This window comes from Arachis hypogaea, chromosome 20, assembly GCF_003086295.3.
Source record: "Arachis hypogaea cultivar Tifrunner chromosome 20, arahy.Tifrunner.gnm2.J5K5, whole genome shotgun sequence".
NCBI lineage: Eukaryota > Viridiplantae > Streptophyta > Magnoliopsida > Fabales > Fabaceae > Arachis > Arachis hypogaea.
In genome coordinates, this window is record NC_092055.1 from 42,833,410 (window position 1) to 42,849,594 (window position 16,185).

At 33.0% G+C, this 16,185-nt stretch overlaps 2 protein-coding genes across 3 annotated transcripts; both read left to right on the plus strand.

Annotated features, from left to right (window-relative positions):
* The first annotated feature begins 3,983 nt into the window (after positions 1-3,983).
* On the plus strand, positions 3,984-12,451 carry LOC112784036 (BAG-associated GRAM protein 1). Of its 2 annotated transcripts, none has more exons than XM_025827124.3 (18): positions 3,984-4,523; positions 4,840-4,887; positions 5,053-5,150; positions 5,917-5,992; positions 6,666-6,794; positions 6,908-6,954; positions 7,163-7,283; positions 7,460-7,576; positions 7,885-7,914; positions 8,009-8,108; positions 8,420-8,526; positions 9,098-9,241; positions 9,331-9,435; positions 10,680-10,826; positions 11,011-11,064; positions 11,395-11,458; positions 11,951-12,012; positions 12,126-12,451. In XM_025827124.3, the coding sequence occupies exons 1-18, from the start codon at positions 4,326-4,328 to the stop codon at positions 12,240-12,242; spliced, it is 1,764 nt and encodes a 587-aa protein (XP_025682909.1). In that variant the 5' UTR covers positions 3,984-4,325; the 3' UTR covers positions 12,243-12,451. The 2 variants fall into 2 exon arrangements, with proteins under 2 accessions (XP_025682909.1, XP_025682910.1); XM_025827125.3 differs by having other exon boundaries at positions 4,028-4,523; positions 4,820-4,887.
* Positions 12,452-13,241: 790 nt separating this feature from the next.
* LOC112784075 (uncharacterized) lies at positions 13,242-15,732 on the plus strand. The gene is made up of 4 exons (XM_025827187.2): positions 13,242-13,663; positions 13,790-13,848; positions 14,631-14,812; positions 15,340-15,732. The coding sequence occupies exons 1-4, from the start codon at positions 13,405-13,407 to the stop codon at positions 15,410-15,412; spliced, it is 573 nt and encodes a 190-aa protein (XP_025682972.1). The 5' UTR covers positions 13,242-13,404; the 3' UTR covers positions 15,413-15,732.
* The last annotated feature ends 453 nt before the right edge of the window (positions 15,733-16,185 follow it).

Genomic DNA, 16,185 nt, shown 5'->3' on the forward strand with positions numbered 1-16,185 from the left:
ACAAAAAAAAAAGAAAAATAAATAAGAAAATAAAATGGCCTAAATTAAAGGAAAAATAAAATAAAAAAAAACTAATTTAGGTAATCAATCAACTAGAAGATGTTAATCACAGTTAATCTCCGGTAATGGCGCCAAAAATTTGATGCGAAATTTTACCACAAACTACCGGTAAGTGCACCGGGTCGTACCAAGTAATAAACTCATGGTGAGTGAGTATCGATCCAACGAGAATTAATGGACTAAGAAAGTAAGGATTGACTGATTATTCTAGTTAGACAAGTGAAATTAAGAGTTTTGAATATCAAATGGTATAAAAGATAATAAATTGAAGAATGCAAACAATAAATGTGTGAGAAAATAATATGAGAAGAGAGTTAAGGCTTTGGAGATGTTTAAATTTCTGGATTAACAATCATTGTCAACTACCTTGATCGTACAAAGATTTAGTTTATGGCAAATCATAAATGATTCAATTCCAATTCTTTGGTAATTCAATGTCTTCTAACCAACCATCTATCAATTCTTTGATCAATCAATTGTATTAAAAGGTTAAGTTCAAATTATGATTTATAAGCCACACAATCCCTAAGAACCCAGAAATAATCCAATTATATGTCACGTATCATATTAAATCCAGATAATTGAAGAATTATGAGAAAAGGGTTTCAAGCTTTAATTCTAGTGTTTTAACTTTTTCAAGATTCATATGAATTCAATTTAGATTAGAGTTATTTTTCAATATACTCTAATCCTTAGGATGAAGAATGAAACCAATTCTTAAACAGAAATCGATGCATTAATCAATAGTAGAAGAACAAATAGTATTAATCCATTAAAGTAAATAGAGTTCCTAACCTTAATAATGGAGGTTTAGTGGCTCATGGTGCAGAAAAAATCCTAAAATATAAAAAGTGTGTGAAACTGAAAGTGCAGAAGTTGAAAAGAGAAGAGCCCGCAGGAAAAATCCTTTCCCTCTTTATATCAAATCCTAATTGATTCAAAAATAAAACTAACTCTAATAATATCTTTTCTAGTTGTTTTATTTTTAATTGAACTAAGAAATCTCCTGTGTGTTAATTGCTGGCAGACGTGGGGACCACGCATGAGTTCGCTACGGACGCTAAATGCTAGTGAAATGGCGTTTAGCGGCATCTATCCCGAGAAGCTTGCACGCGAAATCCATGCTTCGGCGCTAAACATCGGATTGTGGCATTTAGCGCCAACGTGGCCAAATGGAATAGGAGCTTTTAGAGTTTCGGCACTAAACGCCAGTGATGTGGCGTTTAGCGCCACCTTGGCAGAAGTGAACAATGAGTTTTCCTTATTCATAAATTCGGCCCGATCTTCATTTGGATGCTACCTGAAAACAGAAAATTGCAATACAACTCAAAGTAGCATCGATAAAGGCCTAAAACACCCAATTTCTCTAGAAATTCAATAATTCACTAGACAAATCAATAGGAAAAGATATGAATGATGCTCAACTACAATTAATTAAACCGGTCCAACTATGATTCGATTCTGGTTAGACCATTGAATCAGCCAATCGAATGGTTCATTGACCGGTTTGATTCTCGCAATCTTGATTTTTATTGACGCTGAATAACATAATTAAATGTATGTATAAAACCGTTTTACTTTGATAGTATATTAAAATTTAATATATTTTTATGGGATATTTTTATAATTTGTAAACTTAAATTAATTAATCAATTAATCAATTGATATAAATATAAATTAGTATATATTCCCATGCCTTGATAATACATAAAATTATATAAATTTTTTTAATAAAATGTTAAATGAAAAATATATATAATAATTATTATTATAAATATTTTTAACTTGAAATTAAAAATAATTAGTATTTGTCTTACCCAATTTAAATTGGTTGAGTGATCATGTCACTCTTCCACTTAAGTAAGTATTTGGAGTTCCAATCTTGCCTTGTGTTCCGTTGTATGTGTAGCAATTCATTGAATAACGATAGACCTTAATAAATAAAGTATCAATACATGGTGGATTAGTTTTCGGCTTGCCAAATTAGAAAATTCGTAGATAGGAGCTAGCTAAAGCAATTCTTAGGAGGGGCCAATATAAAAATATAACTCTAGAAGAAGAAAAAAAATTAAAATTAAAGAGGGGCTAATATAAAAATTAGAGACTTTTATACATTAAAAAATTTAATTTGGGGGCATTGCTCGCCTTAAATTACACTACCCTTCGCCCCTGTCCGTAGAAAAAAAAATAGTATTTGTCTTTAAAGTAGAACAATTTTTCGTTGATAGCAATATTTATGAAAATTTGTCTTTGTTAAAATTTACCTAGTATAATTTTATTTGTTGGTATCGTATTCATTCTTGAAGTTAAAATAATATGATCAACGTTATTACCTATTCACATTTTATAACATAATTTTCAAGTTTTCAAATTTATAGACTTATATCATTACAAAATCTATTAGATTGATTAATATTTTTTAGTAACATTACCGGAACAACATCGTTGAGTATTAGTTAATGTGAAGAGAAACTAATAATAACTTTTGTTATTTAATATATAATTTATTCTATTAAAAAATAAATTATTATTTTTTGAATTGGTAAATATAATTTCTTTCAATTTCTTACGTAATTTTATTTGGTAATATTTATCATTAAAAAATAATAAATAACCATACTATCTTACAATACAATTGATAATTAGTATAATTTTTAGAGATAAGTATTGTTTTGGTCCCTAACGTTGAGGGTCAGAATCGAAACCATCCCCAACGTAATTTTTTATTTAGAATCATCCTTAACATTTTTTTTCATATTAAAATCGTCCTTTTAAATTTTTACGGACAAAAATACTCTTTACCACTACCAGCACCTTTACCACCACCAGCACCTCCCTTACTCCACTACCACCACCTCCCTTACTCCCATCAAATACTAATAATCAGAATCATAATCAAATTCAGAAGCAGAAACAACATCAAATTCAACGAGTACCCAATTCAACAACATCAAATTCAGAAACAACAACATCAAATTCAACAACAAAATTAACGCACAAAATCAGAATCAGAAGCAGAAATAAAGCAAAAGCAAATACAGAAGAAAAAAATACAGATGCAAAAGAAGAAGCAAATGCAGAAGTCAAAGTAGAAGAAGAAGCAGACGCAGATACAGATACAGAAGCAGAATCGGAAGCAGATGCAGAAGAAGAAGCAGATGTAGAAGCCGAAGCAGAATCATCGGCAGCTCGTGGGCGACGGAGCGACGGCGGCTGGGCAGATCGGCGGTGGTAGGAACCCAGCATAGCCTCAGATCCCCTTCTCTCTCCTTTGCGCACCGCCTGCCTCGCGTCGGGCTCCCCTTCCCGGCGACGCACTCCATGGCAGCAGAAACATGCATGAACGACGACGACGTCTTCCTCTGTTCTCGGTTCTAACGGCGGCTCGTGGGCGAACCGGTGACAATGCAGGTGTCGCGATGGTGGCGACGGCTATAGCAGCGGCCTCCTCCCCTCCACTGGCGCTCCTCCCTTCCCCTTTCCCCCTTCCCCTTCCTTTCCCCTTTTACTCCCCCCCCCTCCCCCGGCGCCCTTTTCCCTTTCCTTTCTCCCCTCCCCCTTGATCCTTCTCTCTTTTTTTTTAATTTTATAATTTTTTTAAGATAGGGATAATTTAATAATAAAATAAAAAATTTTATTAAAAAGGACGATTTTAATACGAAAAAAAATGTTAAGGATGATTCTAAATAAAAAATTATGTTGGGGACGATTTTGATTCTCTCTTAACGTTAGAGATCAAAACAATACTTATCCCTAATTTTTATTAAATATTAATTTTTGTATAATTATAAATGAGATATTTTTTTAAAATAACTTAAGAAAATAGAAGTATACATACTAAATGCATCACGTCAGTATTTTTAATGCCAGAAGTAACCCGTTCCGGAATAATTTAAATTCGGAGTTTTAGTTTAGTAAGTAATAAGTAATTTCTTAATTTGATATGGGAAAAAAGTGTCGTCTCGGCAGGATTAGTCAAACTGAAACAAGGAACCGGCATGAGCATCAGGAATGCGGTTAATTGATGCCGCTCTCTCACACTAAGACACTCTCCTCTTTCCCCTTTCGCTTCCAACGGTCCAACTTTGACTACCCTCCATTTCCATTTCCCCCTCCCCTCCCACCATGCCTTCTTCCACATTCTCTAAACCCTAACACAACTCTCCTTTCCAAAACTCTCTTCTTCTTCTTCTTCTCCTGTTGATCGCTTCCTCTTCTCTTCTCTTTTCTTTTAGCTGTTCTCGTTGAACGATCGCAATTTCGCAATGAACGTTACGATCGATTCGGCGCTCCTCGATTTCCTTGTTCCCTCTCTTTGGGAGATCAAAGTCTCCGTCGTCGCCTCATTCGTCGTCATACTGGCATACTCCTTCTTCACTTTCCGTACCGGCGACTCCGACGACGCCGCCGACCGAACACTCTCGGACAACCCCGTAACCGACGCTGCCTACGACAAAGACAAGGTCACTTTCGTCATTTACCGGAACTTTTCTAGTATTCAACCGTCGCCGTGCTTCCAATTCCGATAGTGCTTGTTTTGATCCCCCCCCCCCCTTCAATTCTTTTGCAACTAGTATTTTCATGAATTGATGAATTTAAGTGCAGTATTGTATTTAGTTTACTCTGACTGTGATTTGTTATTAATAGTTCGAGATTGCGGTTGTTACTTGTTAGGAACGAAAACACGGTTGTGCTGTTGAAGGTGTTTGTTTTCATGTTAGTTACTTCGTGGAGTAATTTTTAACTTGTTGACATGCAGTTCTGCACTTATTTTTGTAGATCATATTGAAAGGAGATTCTCAAGGTGGTTCGGCCTACCTGATCAAGGTATTTTGATTTTCATTTCTAGCTATGCTTTATTCTGTTCTGCCTTTCTAAATTTAGAAGTTGAATTGCATTTTAAGCTTATGTGTGTGTATATGTGTGTGTGTGTTTATGTCTGTGTACGTGTTGAACTATTGCCATTTATATTTCTTTAATTCTCTTTTTCAGTTAGAACTATTGGCTGCTAAGAATCTAATTGGAGCAAACTTAAATGGAACATCAGATCCTTACGTTATCATCACGTGCGGGAATGAAAAGCGATTCAGGTCTACTGATAATTTTAGTTCCCTCTGTAGTTGAATGTATCTTTTAAAAGCGATTCAGGTCTTAACTATGATGTTTTTGGCTTGAGCTTGGAGAAAGATATGCTTTCTATGTGAATACTAGGTGTAGTTGGACCATATTATGATATTTGCTTTATATGTTGAATTGTTGTTGGCAGATATTCCAATTTTTCTCTTGACTATTTCATCTTCTAGATTTAGAGCTCTTTACTGCAAACAACCTTCTTCTCTCACTTCTCTTTTGATAAGAAATTTGTCCAGTAGCTAGTCTTATGTTAGAATTTTTAATTATGCTTAGGATTGTCTCTTTAGGAGAAACAATATTTTTATTGCTTTAAACTGAGTGCAATATGATTAAAGATAGTTTTGCACCCAAATGTGTCAGAAAGATGTCATTCTTCAAATTTTATATATGAAAAAAAAAAAAACCGTTATGCTTTAATCGAATACATACATGTGCTTTAATGGATGTTTTTAAGATAAAATGTAAAGAAGAACGTACACTCTCTGGTCCCTGCAAGAGTAATTAGAAAGGTATAGAGAAGATCAGCAAGGCACCTTCACAAGTATGACACAGATCGGGAATGAGTTACATCTGAGTTTGTTATATTTGTGTCATGTTGACAACATATGTTTTGCATCACAAGTATCTCTTCTTAGAAGTATCAAAGTTCTTTCTAATTTTTTTTAATAGGAAAATGGACATTTTTATTTGACCTTTGAGTTAATCATCTTTGTGCTGATACAGTTCCATGGTCCCTGGTTCAAGAAATCCTATGTGGGGTGAGGAGTTCAATTTTTCTGTTGATGAACTTCCTGTTCAGGTAGGCTTATCTTTTTACCATTAGTACCTAGAAAATACTGCCAAAAATAAATAAATAACAGTATTGAGAAATCGTTAATATTTTAAAACATATGTTCTAATACATGTTTACTACTTTTTTTCCTCCTCTTTAAATGACTTTCTTTCCGAGGCTAAATAATTTTAGGTCCCCCTATACACAACTTGCAAACAATAAATAGTTTTTTATGTTCACTGATCTTCATATATATATATATATAAATATATGGATTGATTTTTATCTTATCTAACTGACAATTAATTTTCTTCTATTTTTCTGTTGAGATAGGTAAGGATCATGTCATTTTGAACTCTATATAATTGATAACCTTTTACTTTTTTAACTTGAAATTATTTTAAGTGTGTCAACTGTATGCTGTCTGGACTGCAGTTTTGTGTTTCCTTTTATAAATCATTGGTGTTTGTACACTTTTCAAAGAAAACTACAACCAAGAAATAAGTGGAGAAGAATGCTAAGAATAAATATATCAGTTCATATTAAGTTTCTATCATAATGGTTCAACATAATATTTGGATATCTGAGCATTCACTCTGATTGGGAGGGGGAAAATGTCAGGATATACTTCTCAATTGACAGAGTAAATCTGTTATGTAGGTTTTCGTGAAACTGACTACTTTCCCTGCTGACGTAGCAGATCAATGTCACAATATATGATTGGGATATAATTTGGAAAAGTGCAGTTCTTGGTTCAGTGACTGTTCCAGTTGAAAGAGAAGGTCAAACTGGTGCCGTATGGTACTCTTTGGATAGCACATCAGGGCAGGTAATACCTGCTTCTGAAGAAATTTTCTGAGTTCATAGTTTTCATTGGCTATGACATGCTAGAAACTTTTTATTCCTCACAAATACCATTATGGATCTTTTGGTTGAACTCAGGTTTGTCTTCATATAAAGACAATAAAACTATCTGCAAACTCTACTAGGTGGGTTTTTAGGTTTATATTTGATTTTAAATTTAAATTAATTTACTTTTCCTTCAAGTAAATTATCTTTGTTCAAGATACTCTGTTACTGTTATTATTATTGTTATCATTAATATTATTATTGTTAATATTAATAATAATATTATTATTATTATTGTTGTTGTTGTTGTTGGCCAATTTCTTATTTATTGATGTGTTTGACTAATAGGATAAATGGTTTTGGCGGACCCAGCACTCGAAGAAGGATGCCTGTGGAAAAAGAGGGCCCTACTGTTGTTCATCAAAAGCCAGGACCTCTTCAAACAATATTCGATCTTCTTCCAGATGAGGTTATGAACTGAAACTAAATTTGTTTTTGTTACTAAGGATTATTAGTAAGAAGTTGTTTCTTAGATCATATGAGATTGGACACAAATGTGCATGTTTTTATCTGACTGGTCCTTTTTCGGTGATTGTGTAATCAGTAATGTGTTTCAGGATCTAACAAGTCAAGTATCCATTTCAGGTTCTTGATCATAGTTATTCTTGTGCACTTGAGAGGTCATTCTTGTATCATGGACGTATGTATGTTTCTGCATGGCACATTTGTTTCCATTCCAATGTGTTCTCGAAGCAAATAAAGGTCAGGTTATCGTTCTATTTTCCGAACACGCTGGGTGAGGTGGTTGTTCAATCATTCATATGTCAGTTACTTTCTTTTAACATTTTCTTAATAATATTTTCAAGTGAGATTAATAATAATTGTGAAGAATTGGACTTAGAGTAATTTTTCTTTAATGTTAACCTTCTGCTTAGGGGAAACAGCTCTATTATGTCATTGCCTGCGTGTTAATTTTCTGGAAAAAATGTCTATATGATTTCAGAATAAATAATCACTTCACTTATTAACACTGTCCATCTGGTATTTATAATGGCTTTTTCTTTCCACAGGTGGTTATTCCATTTGAGGACATAGATGAGGTGCAATATTCTGTCATTTTTCTCCCCCTGCACAATAACCATATTTCTGCTGTACTATTACTTACATCTGGTGTCATTTCTTTCTTTCCTGAAGATTCGAAGGAGTCAACATGCATTTATAAATCCTGCTATAACAATTATTCTCCGCATGGGTGCTGGTGGACATGGTGTTCCTCCTTTGGGAAGTCCTGATGGTTAGTAATTTGTTTTTTAAACTATTTCATTATTAATTATATCGTGGATACTTTCAATTATATTTTGTGGTTGCAATGCTTGTTATGTATGTATCACAATGGCATTTGGTAGGAATGTTACATGTCACATGTTATTGGATGACTTCATTTAGACTGGCATCTTAATTGATGGCTGTTGTTATATCAAATTGTGGAAAATGATACTACTGATCTTTATATTATTGCTGAATTTACATTATCATCATGTTTTGCTGCAAATTTGGCCTTCATTAGATGTTTTGCTTAGATCTTTGTTATGTTCTTCATTTCAGGTAGAGTCAGGTATAAGTTTGCCTCATTTTGGAACAGAAATCATGCATTTAGAAATCTACAACGTGCAGCAAATAATTTCCATGAAATGTTGGAAGCTGAGAAGAAGGTTACATCTCTTGCTTATGGAATTTTGTCTTCTATATCAATATTTCAAAACTGCAATTATAGATATTTATAAATCCCCCCCCCAAAAAAAAAAAACCCAACAAAACAAAATATGATGCTTCTTGTTCCAAAATCTGAAAAGGAACTCATTGATCATGCTCCAGTGCACTAATATTTCCAATTATTCCCCCATGATCTTAATATTTATAACCAACTTGTTTAGAATTCATGTGAAAAACTTGAGAACTATTTAGTATAGTCAATACTATATTCTTTCCCGAACATACTTTTTTTTATTTCGTTCTTTTGATATGGAAGATAAATTCGTAAGTGAAAAAGCTATATACTATTAGCTCACCCTATGTTTTGTACCATTTTTCTCCTTTTCTTTATTATTTTACATTTTATCATTCTGGAAGTATGTATCGATAAAAAGTAAGCAAAAATAAAGAAAACATAAGATGCTAAACGAAGGTTGTGTAGGATAAATTATACTGGGATGAATCCCCATTTTTGTTTTTTATTATCATCTATCAAATTATGTTCATTGTTTTTAACTTTCTTTGATACAGGAAAATGCAGAGTCTGAGCTGCGAGCACATAGCAGTTCTGTCAGAGGAAATAAGATACTTGATAAAGTTCCTGAAGAAAGCATGCCGAAAACTGGAAAACTTCAAGCTTTTACCAAAGAAGAGGCTTTAGTTGGTATATATAATGTATGCATCGTTTTTTCCCTTTGTCTTAATGAAATGAATTAGCTATCATTATAGTTTCTAGTATATAGTAACTAGTGCCTCTTCTCCAGGGTGTTTTTCCTTGCACAGCTGAGCAGTTTTTTAACTTACTATTAAATGATGGATCACAATTTATTAGCAAGTATCGTGCAGTACGAAAGGATACTAATCTTGTGGTAAGTTTTCTTAAATTGCTGTTGTAATTCTTGTTCTTGTTAAACATTGTCATTTCGTCCAGTATTTAGAATGGAAATCAAATGCATCAATTATCTTTCATAATAAAAGTTTTCTGCCACCTGCTAGAGCTTGCATTTCAGTTGGTTGGTGGCTTCTAGTCATACTATTTTGAGCAGTTTGCTACAGAATCTTTCCCTCTCAACTCATCTCTTATGGATCAGATTTTTTCTCTTTGGCTTTCCTCTAGGCGTCACTGGAAGTGAGCCAAGCTGAGCCGAGCTAGACCAAGCTCAAGCTCGGCTCACGAAAATTGAGCTTGACTCACGGCTCAACTCATTAACAATCGAGCTTATTTCTTAAGCTCAAGCTCAAGCTCAAGCTCGGCTCACCAAAATCTCACGAGCTGGCTCAAATAAGAGAAACATAGATACATAATCTATAATATCAATAAATTATTTAAAAATATTTGAAAAGATCAATTTTATATATTTTTTATCTATCAATAAATTATAAATTTTTTATTTATGTCCTATAAAATTATATGTAAAAAATAAATATAAATATTAAATAATTAAGATTGTTATAATATATATATATATATATAATTGAGCCAGCTCACGAGCTAATGAGCTGAGCTTATCCAAGCTCAAGTTCGGCTCATTTAATTTATGAGCTCAATTTCAGGCTCAAGCTTGGCTCACCAGCTCACGAGCTTAGCTTATCGAGCTGTTAACGAGTCGAGCTCGAGCTGGCTCATGAGCTGGCTTGACTCACTTCCAGCCTTAGGTCAGCACTTCGTTTATTTCTCTTGTTGATGTGTTTTTGTTTGTGCTTTTCTGTGGTTATTCTTTTCTTTTTTTTTTTTTTTTGGTTGTTGTGGGAGGGAGAAAGAGAGAATTCTCTTAAAGATTTGCTGGGGTTTAGATTATTGTTTCTCTTAAAGATTTGCTGTGGGAATTCTGAGCTTTCTTAAATCCTTTTATTTTTTTTTTAGATAATTTTGTAAAAAAAGAAAGAAAGAAAGAAAGAAAGTATTTTCTTTATTGCAAAATCAATAAATAAATAAAAGATATTCAGAGTTGTGCAAGGCATATATATATGTTATAACATTTAAATATATACTTACTGTGAAATTTGATGTCGATTATTGCATTGTGGCCATATTAATTCTTATATATAAAAGTTTAACCGAATGGAATGCTGGTTGAAGTTGTTGCTTTCTCTGTGGTTATTTTGTTTCCAGATGGGACAGTGGCATACAGCAGAAGAATATGATGGTCAAGTTCGAGAAATAACCTTCAGATCCCTCTGTAACAGCCCTATGTGCCCACCAGACACAGCAATGACAGAATGGCAACATCATGTTTTGTCACCAGACAAGAAAAAACTGGTAAGACTGTTGCATATATTTACTTATGATGATATATCCATGAAGAAAGTGATGATATCAGTCTGCTGGTAGTCCAGCCTTCAGTTTGCTAACTTCACTATTCAACTATCATTCTCCACTTCTTTATTATTCCCCATTTCTTGTCTTATTTTCTTTGATTTTGTGATTGTGTGATATCTTGAAGGTGTTTGAGACTGTACAGCAGGCTCATGATGTTCCTTTTGGGTCGTATTTTGAGGTATAATACTGTGGACATCTTACTTTGATCCTTATCTGTTTTCTCTACCTTTTTTTCTCTTTTAAAATATAATTGTTAAGGTGTACGTGTAAATCAGGGGTAGATTTATTTTATAGTCTTTATTATTTCCCATCAGAAGTGAGGAAGAACAAGTTCTACTTAAATACCTATTCTAGAAATCCTAGATGACTATTTATCTGATAATGGGTTGATTGATTACGGTTAGTCATAAAGAAATGGGAAATAATAAAAAAATATACTAATTCCGCCGTCTAATGTATAATGTATATCTTTCGAGATAATAGATGACATAAATTCATGGTCAAACAGGTACACTGTAAATGGGTTCTCGAGACAACAAATGAAAGATCATGTACCTTGGACATAAAAGTGGGTAAGTTTGGATTGAAACTTCTGTTATTTTCCTGCTTCATTTTTTCTTCCCCCTTTAGGCTTGTATAAATATAATACTCAGAATAACTCTGGAGCTAAATAACCAGCTTCTGGATCAAATATTGTTTTAAAGACAATAGGTATTGGTTCATGCGTAAAACAAAGATTCTGTGAAGTTATTTTTTATCCTCGGACAGTTCCCAGTTGTATAGAAACTCAAATTTCAATCCCACGGAACATGAAACGAATTGAGAAATGAGCCCTTTTTTTCATATTTTACATTTGGTTATATGGGGCATTTAGTTTATTGCTTTTAGGTATGGAGACCCTTTTGTAAAACCTACGATCCCTGAGTGATAGACATGTAACTGCATCCAGAAGAGATTTCTGGATACTTTAGTTGTATCTTACCTTGAGGGGACCAAAATGAAAGGCATTGGCATTTTTTTGAACCTTTATGTTCAGGACTAATTATAAGCAATTTTTTCTGCAGGTGCACATTTTAAGAAATGGTGTGTGATGCAATCGAAAATAAAGTCAGGGGCAGTCAATGAGGTTGGTTGATTCTTTGATCGATTAACAATCTGATTCAGTAGTTCCTTCAAATCTTAGGTAGTAAGTAGTAACAGTTTTAAATTAACCTATAAAATGGTGGTTCATCCATGTAGTACAAGAAAGAAGTTGAAGTGATGTTGGAGGTTGCTCGTTCGTACATAAAGCCGCATACTACTGATGATGAGACTGATATGGCATCTTTGCCTCCTGCGGTGGCACTGGAAAACTAAGATTTCCAGCGACATCAGATTAGGATTTTATTTATTTGTGTAATAATATTGTAAAGATTTTTTGTTAGTCATTCTTTTAATACGCAGATCTAATATAATATGTAGAGGCAACGTCTTGATAACTTTCAGCTTGTTCTTACCCGGGATTCTAGTGTTAAATCTTTGTTCTTTAACACCCACACGGAAAATGAAAATCATTTTGTTTACAACTGTTGGAATAGAAAAAAAGTTACTTCCCTTGCAAAACTTGGGTTGTCTTTGCGCCAAATATTGGTAACATTATTTATTCAACTATTTTATTACATACAATTACTAGCCACTATCTAAAACTTATTCATCAAAAAACGAATATTCTCTCATTGGCTTTCCTTGTCAAATCTAGAAACAGACTAATGCCCAAGCTATACGATCCAAGTTTGAGGAAAATGCTAGATAATGAGAATATTTGTTAATTTATTCTAAAAAATTGTCTATAAAAAAAATCATTCATATATTTGTTTGAAATTTTAAAATTTAATTCATAAAAATAATTATTCTCAGGAAAAAATAGTTATCCGAATTTTGAAATTCTTATTTCCATTACAGAAAACGAATATTTGATATGTATATCCAATATTAAAAACAGTTTATGTATATCCAATTACTTAACGTCAACAAAAATAATTACATTTTATATTGATCACGTAAATGATTATATAAAAGAACGAATATAATTAGAAAACTATATAAAATATTTTATACTGTCAATACATCAAAATTAAAATCAAAATTAAATTCTAAATATTAGCATGTAAAATTACTATATTAATTGTCAAATATTTTTTTCTTTTAATGAATAAATATGTTTGTAACTTATTCTTGTGAATATTAAAAACAATTCATAACCATTTATATACTAAATAAACATTTTTTAATATCCGGATATAACACTTTTGAGAATATAATTTTTTGAAATATATTTTTTAACCTTTAAATTATATACAAATTAACTCCATAACTGTTTTTCTTTCTTTCTTTTTTAAATAATGTTTTTTCCGGGGTCAAAGAGACTCCTTTCTTATTTTTCTTTTTCTGGTCTTGACAAGACTCCTCTTCTCTTTTGAGTATGATCCAATTAAAGCACAAAAGACGAGAACCTTAGCGTGACAATAAGGCCCATTGAATGAGTCCAGCCCTCTCATATTTCTTCAGCTCGTTGGATCTCGCACACAGAGGGAGAGAGAGACTGAGAGAGATGAAGAGGAGATGGCTGAGTAGCTACGGCGTTGCGGCGGCGGTGGTGGTTGTGGTCTTGTTGGCCGCCTTGAGTATCGGTACATCAGCGGAGCAACTGAGCACAAGAGAATGCGAGAATCTTGGATTCTCCGGTCTCGCTCTGTGCTCCGATTGCAAGACTTTCTCCGAGTACGTCAAAGACAAAGGTAATCTCCATTCTTCAATTTCCGATCTCAATTTTCCTTTTTCTTTTTAATTTTCGATCTCGTGCTTTATTTATTTATTTTTGGTTAGTTCCATATTTTGAATTGAGCTCAGAATTCCGGTTGCAGAGCTGGTATCGGATTGTTACAAGTGTTGCACGGAAGATTCCAATGATGCCACTGCCAAGGTATATAGATAATTATATATAGTTAGGAAACGATGATTTCACAATTAATCACTAATACTTATATTATGATAACTGCAATTACCATTTACTAATTACTCTTAGTTACAAATAGAAAGAAACTAGTATACTTCATGTGCACTATTATTGATGCAAATTATATTACTTCATGTGTATTATTATTGTTGAATAATATCTTGTGGTCTCACCAAATTGCATTTGAGGAACTAGTGTAGTGCTGGATTTTGTTTAAAGATACACTATGCTGTACTTTTCTCCCTTTCAAGGTCGAGAATTTATCAACTTTAGGAAAATAAAAGGAAAATACTGAGACATTTGGTGACACAAACTTGTTTGATGAAGGAGACAAGTACAGAGTTAGGCAAATTATCTCTATTTGCATGTGTGCATGTGTCCGTAGTTACCGAACGGGGCCTTAGAGTGTTTTGGTTTGTAGATGGTAAGTCATAATTTGATTCAAGGGGAAAGCAACTTTTCTTTATTTCTTGTCCAAATCAAACCATGGTTTGAGTTAAATTGTAAAATAAAAGAGTTGAAATTCAGTTTGCATCCTTCAAACTATGGTTTGGAATCTTCCAACACCATATACACACACACTAAGTTCAAGTGAAATTGGAAGGTGAGTGATACTATTTTAATTTTCAGTTTGCCTTAACCGGCATCAGAGTTTTGGCTTTTGAAGTAATAATGAAAATCCTGGATCCTTCATGAGAGTGCTATGCATGCAAAAAATAGTACTAATGGTTGTTTATTGTTTTCTTTAGGTTGCATACTCTGGAGCCATTTTGGAAGTTTGCATGAGGAAGCTTGTTTTCTATCCTGAAGTTGTTGGCTTCATTGAAGAGGAGAAGGATAAATTTCCAACCGTCAAAGTTCAATATGTTTTTAATTCCCCACCAAAGCTAATCATGCTGGATCATGCAGGTGATCAGAAAGAAACAATCAGGTATGACTTCTTTAATTAAATTAAATTATAGTTTTAACTTCTTGCTTCATCCATGATAGACTTTGATTCGGTTACCACATCTAGTAGGATAATGTCCTGACTTCTGATCTTCTTGTCGGAGCATCTTGCTATCAGAACTTTGGTTTTTTAGGATCGATTAAAATGCAGTGACTTCCCATAGATCATAGATGTCTGTGTTTTAGATGCTGTGAATACTAAAAGACCTGACATAGTTTTGATAAACAATTGTTGTGTAATGTACTGATAACCTCCATTACAATACTTATGGAATTGATCGGTAACATTAACAAATACCAAAGCTTTTTTATGTGTAAATGAATAGTTTAATTGTGTGGGAAAAGCTCTTTCCATTGAAATAAAAGAATCTACTAGTTAGGGGGAAGGTTTTAGTTCTCTTTAACAATGAACCCTGCCAACAAAATGATGCCTTTCTTGCGTGCTAGGATTTAAAGGTAAAACATGGTGTTTTAGCTTGTTTCTGATTGAATATCTCTTCCCCGTTGCAGAATCGATAATTGGAAACGCGATCATATACTGCAGTTCATGCGAGAGAAGGTGAAGCCTGTGGCGGCTAATTGAGAAGCTATTACCCGTTATCAGCTACGCCACGTTCTTCATTTTAATTCTCATTATGTATGTCTTAACTCTGTTCAAAATTTGACCAAAAACAGAGTGAGAGTATATATGGTAATCACTTGGGCAAATCAATTAAACCTTTGGCAAGTGACCTGAATGACCTAAGACAATTGATAGCATATTTAAACATATTTTTTCAACTTTAGTCTTGTAGTATTTCGTTGGTGAAAAGTTTGTCTCGTTACTTGTTACTGTCGTGGTGTGTGTACAACTATTATGAATAATAATAATAATAGTAATAATAGAAAGATTTAATTACTCTATTGGTCTCTGGAGTTTTGCAAAATTTTTAATTAGGTTCTTATATTTTTTTTTTCCTTTTAATTGAGTCATTGTACCATTTTTTTTTAATTGGGTTCTTATACTTTTTTTTTTCCTTTTATTTGGGTCTCTGCACTAATTTTTTTTTTTTTAGTTGGGTCTCTATATAATTAAACCAATTATTGTCAAGTGGAACCTAATTCGTGCAAGAACTAAATTAAAAGGAAAAAAAGTATAGGAATCTAATTGAAAATTTTGCAAAATTATAGGGTCAACAGAGTAATTAAACCTAATAATAATAATAATATCATCATTATTAATTCATGCTATCAAGGTTTCATGCTTGATAAAATGGTTGAGACCTTCTTTACTAATTATGTTATCCTTTATAGTTTATACACTCTTTATTAAGCAAAGAGTATTGAATTTTTTGTTAATTAAATAAATTTTAGTTT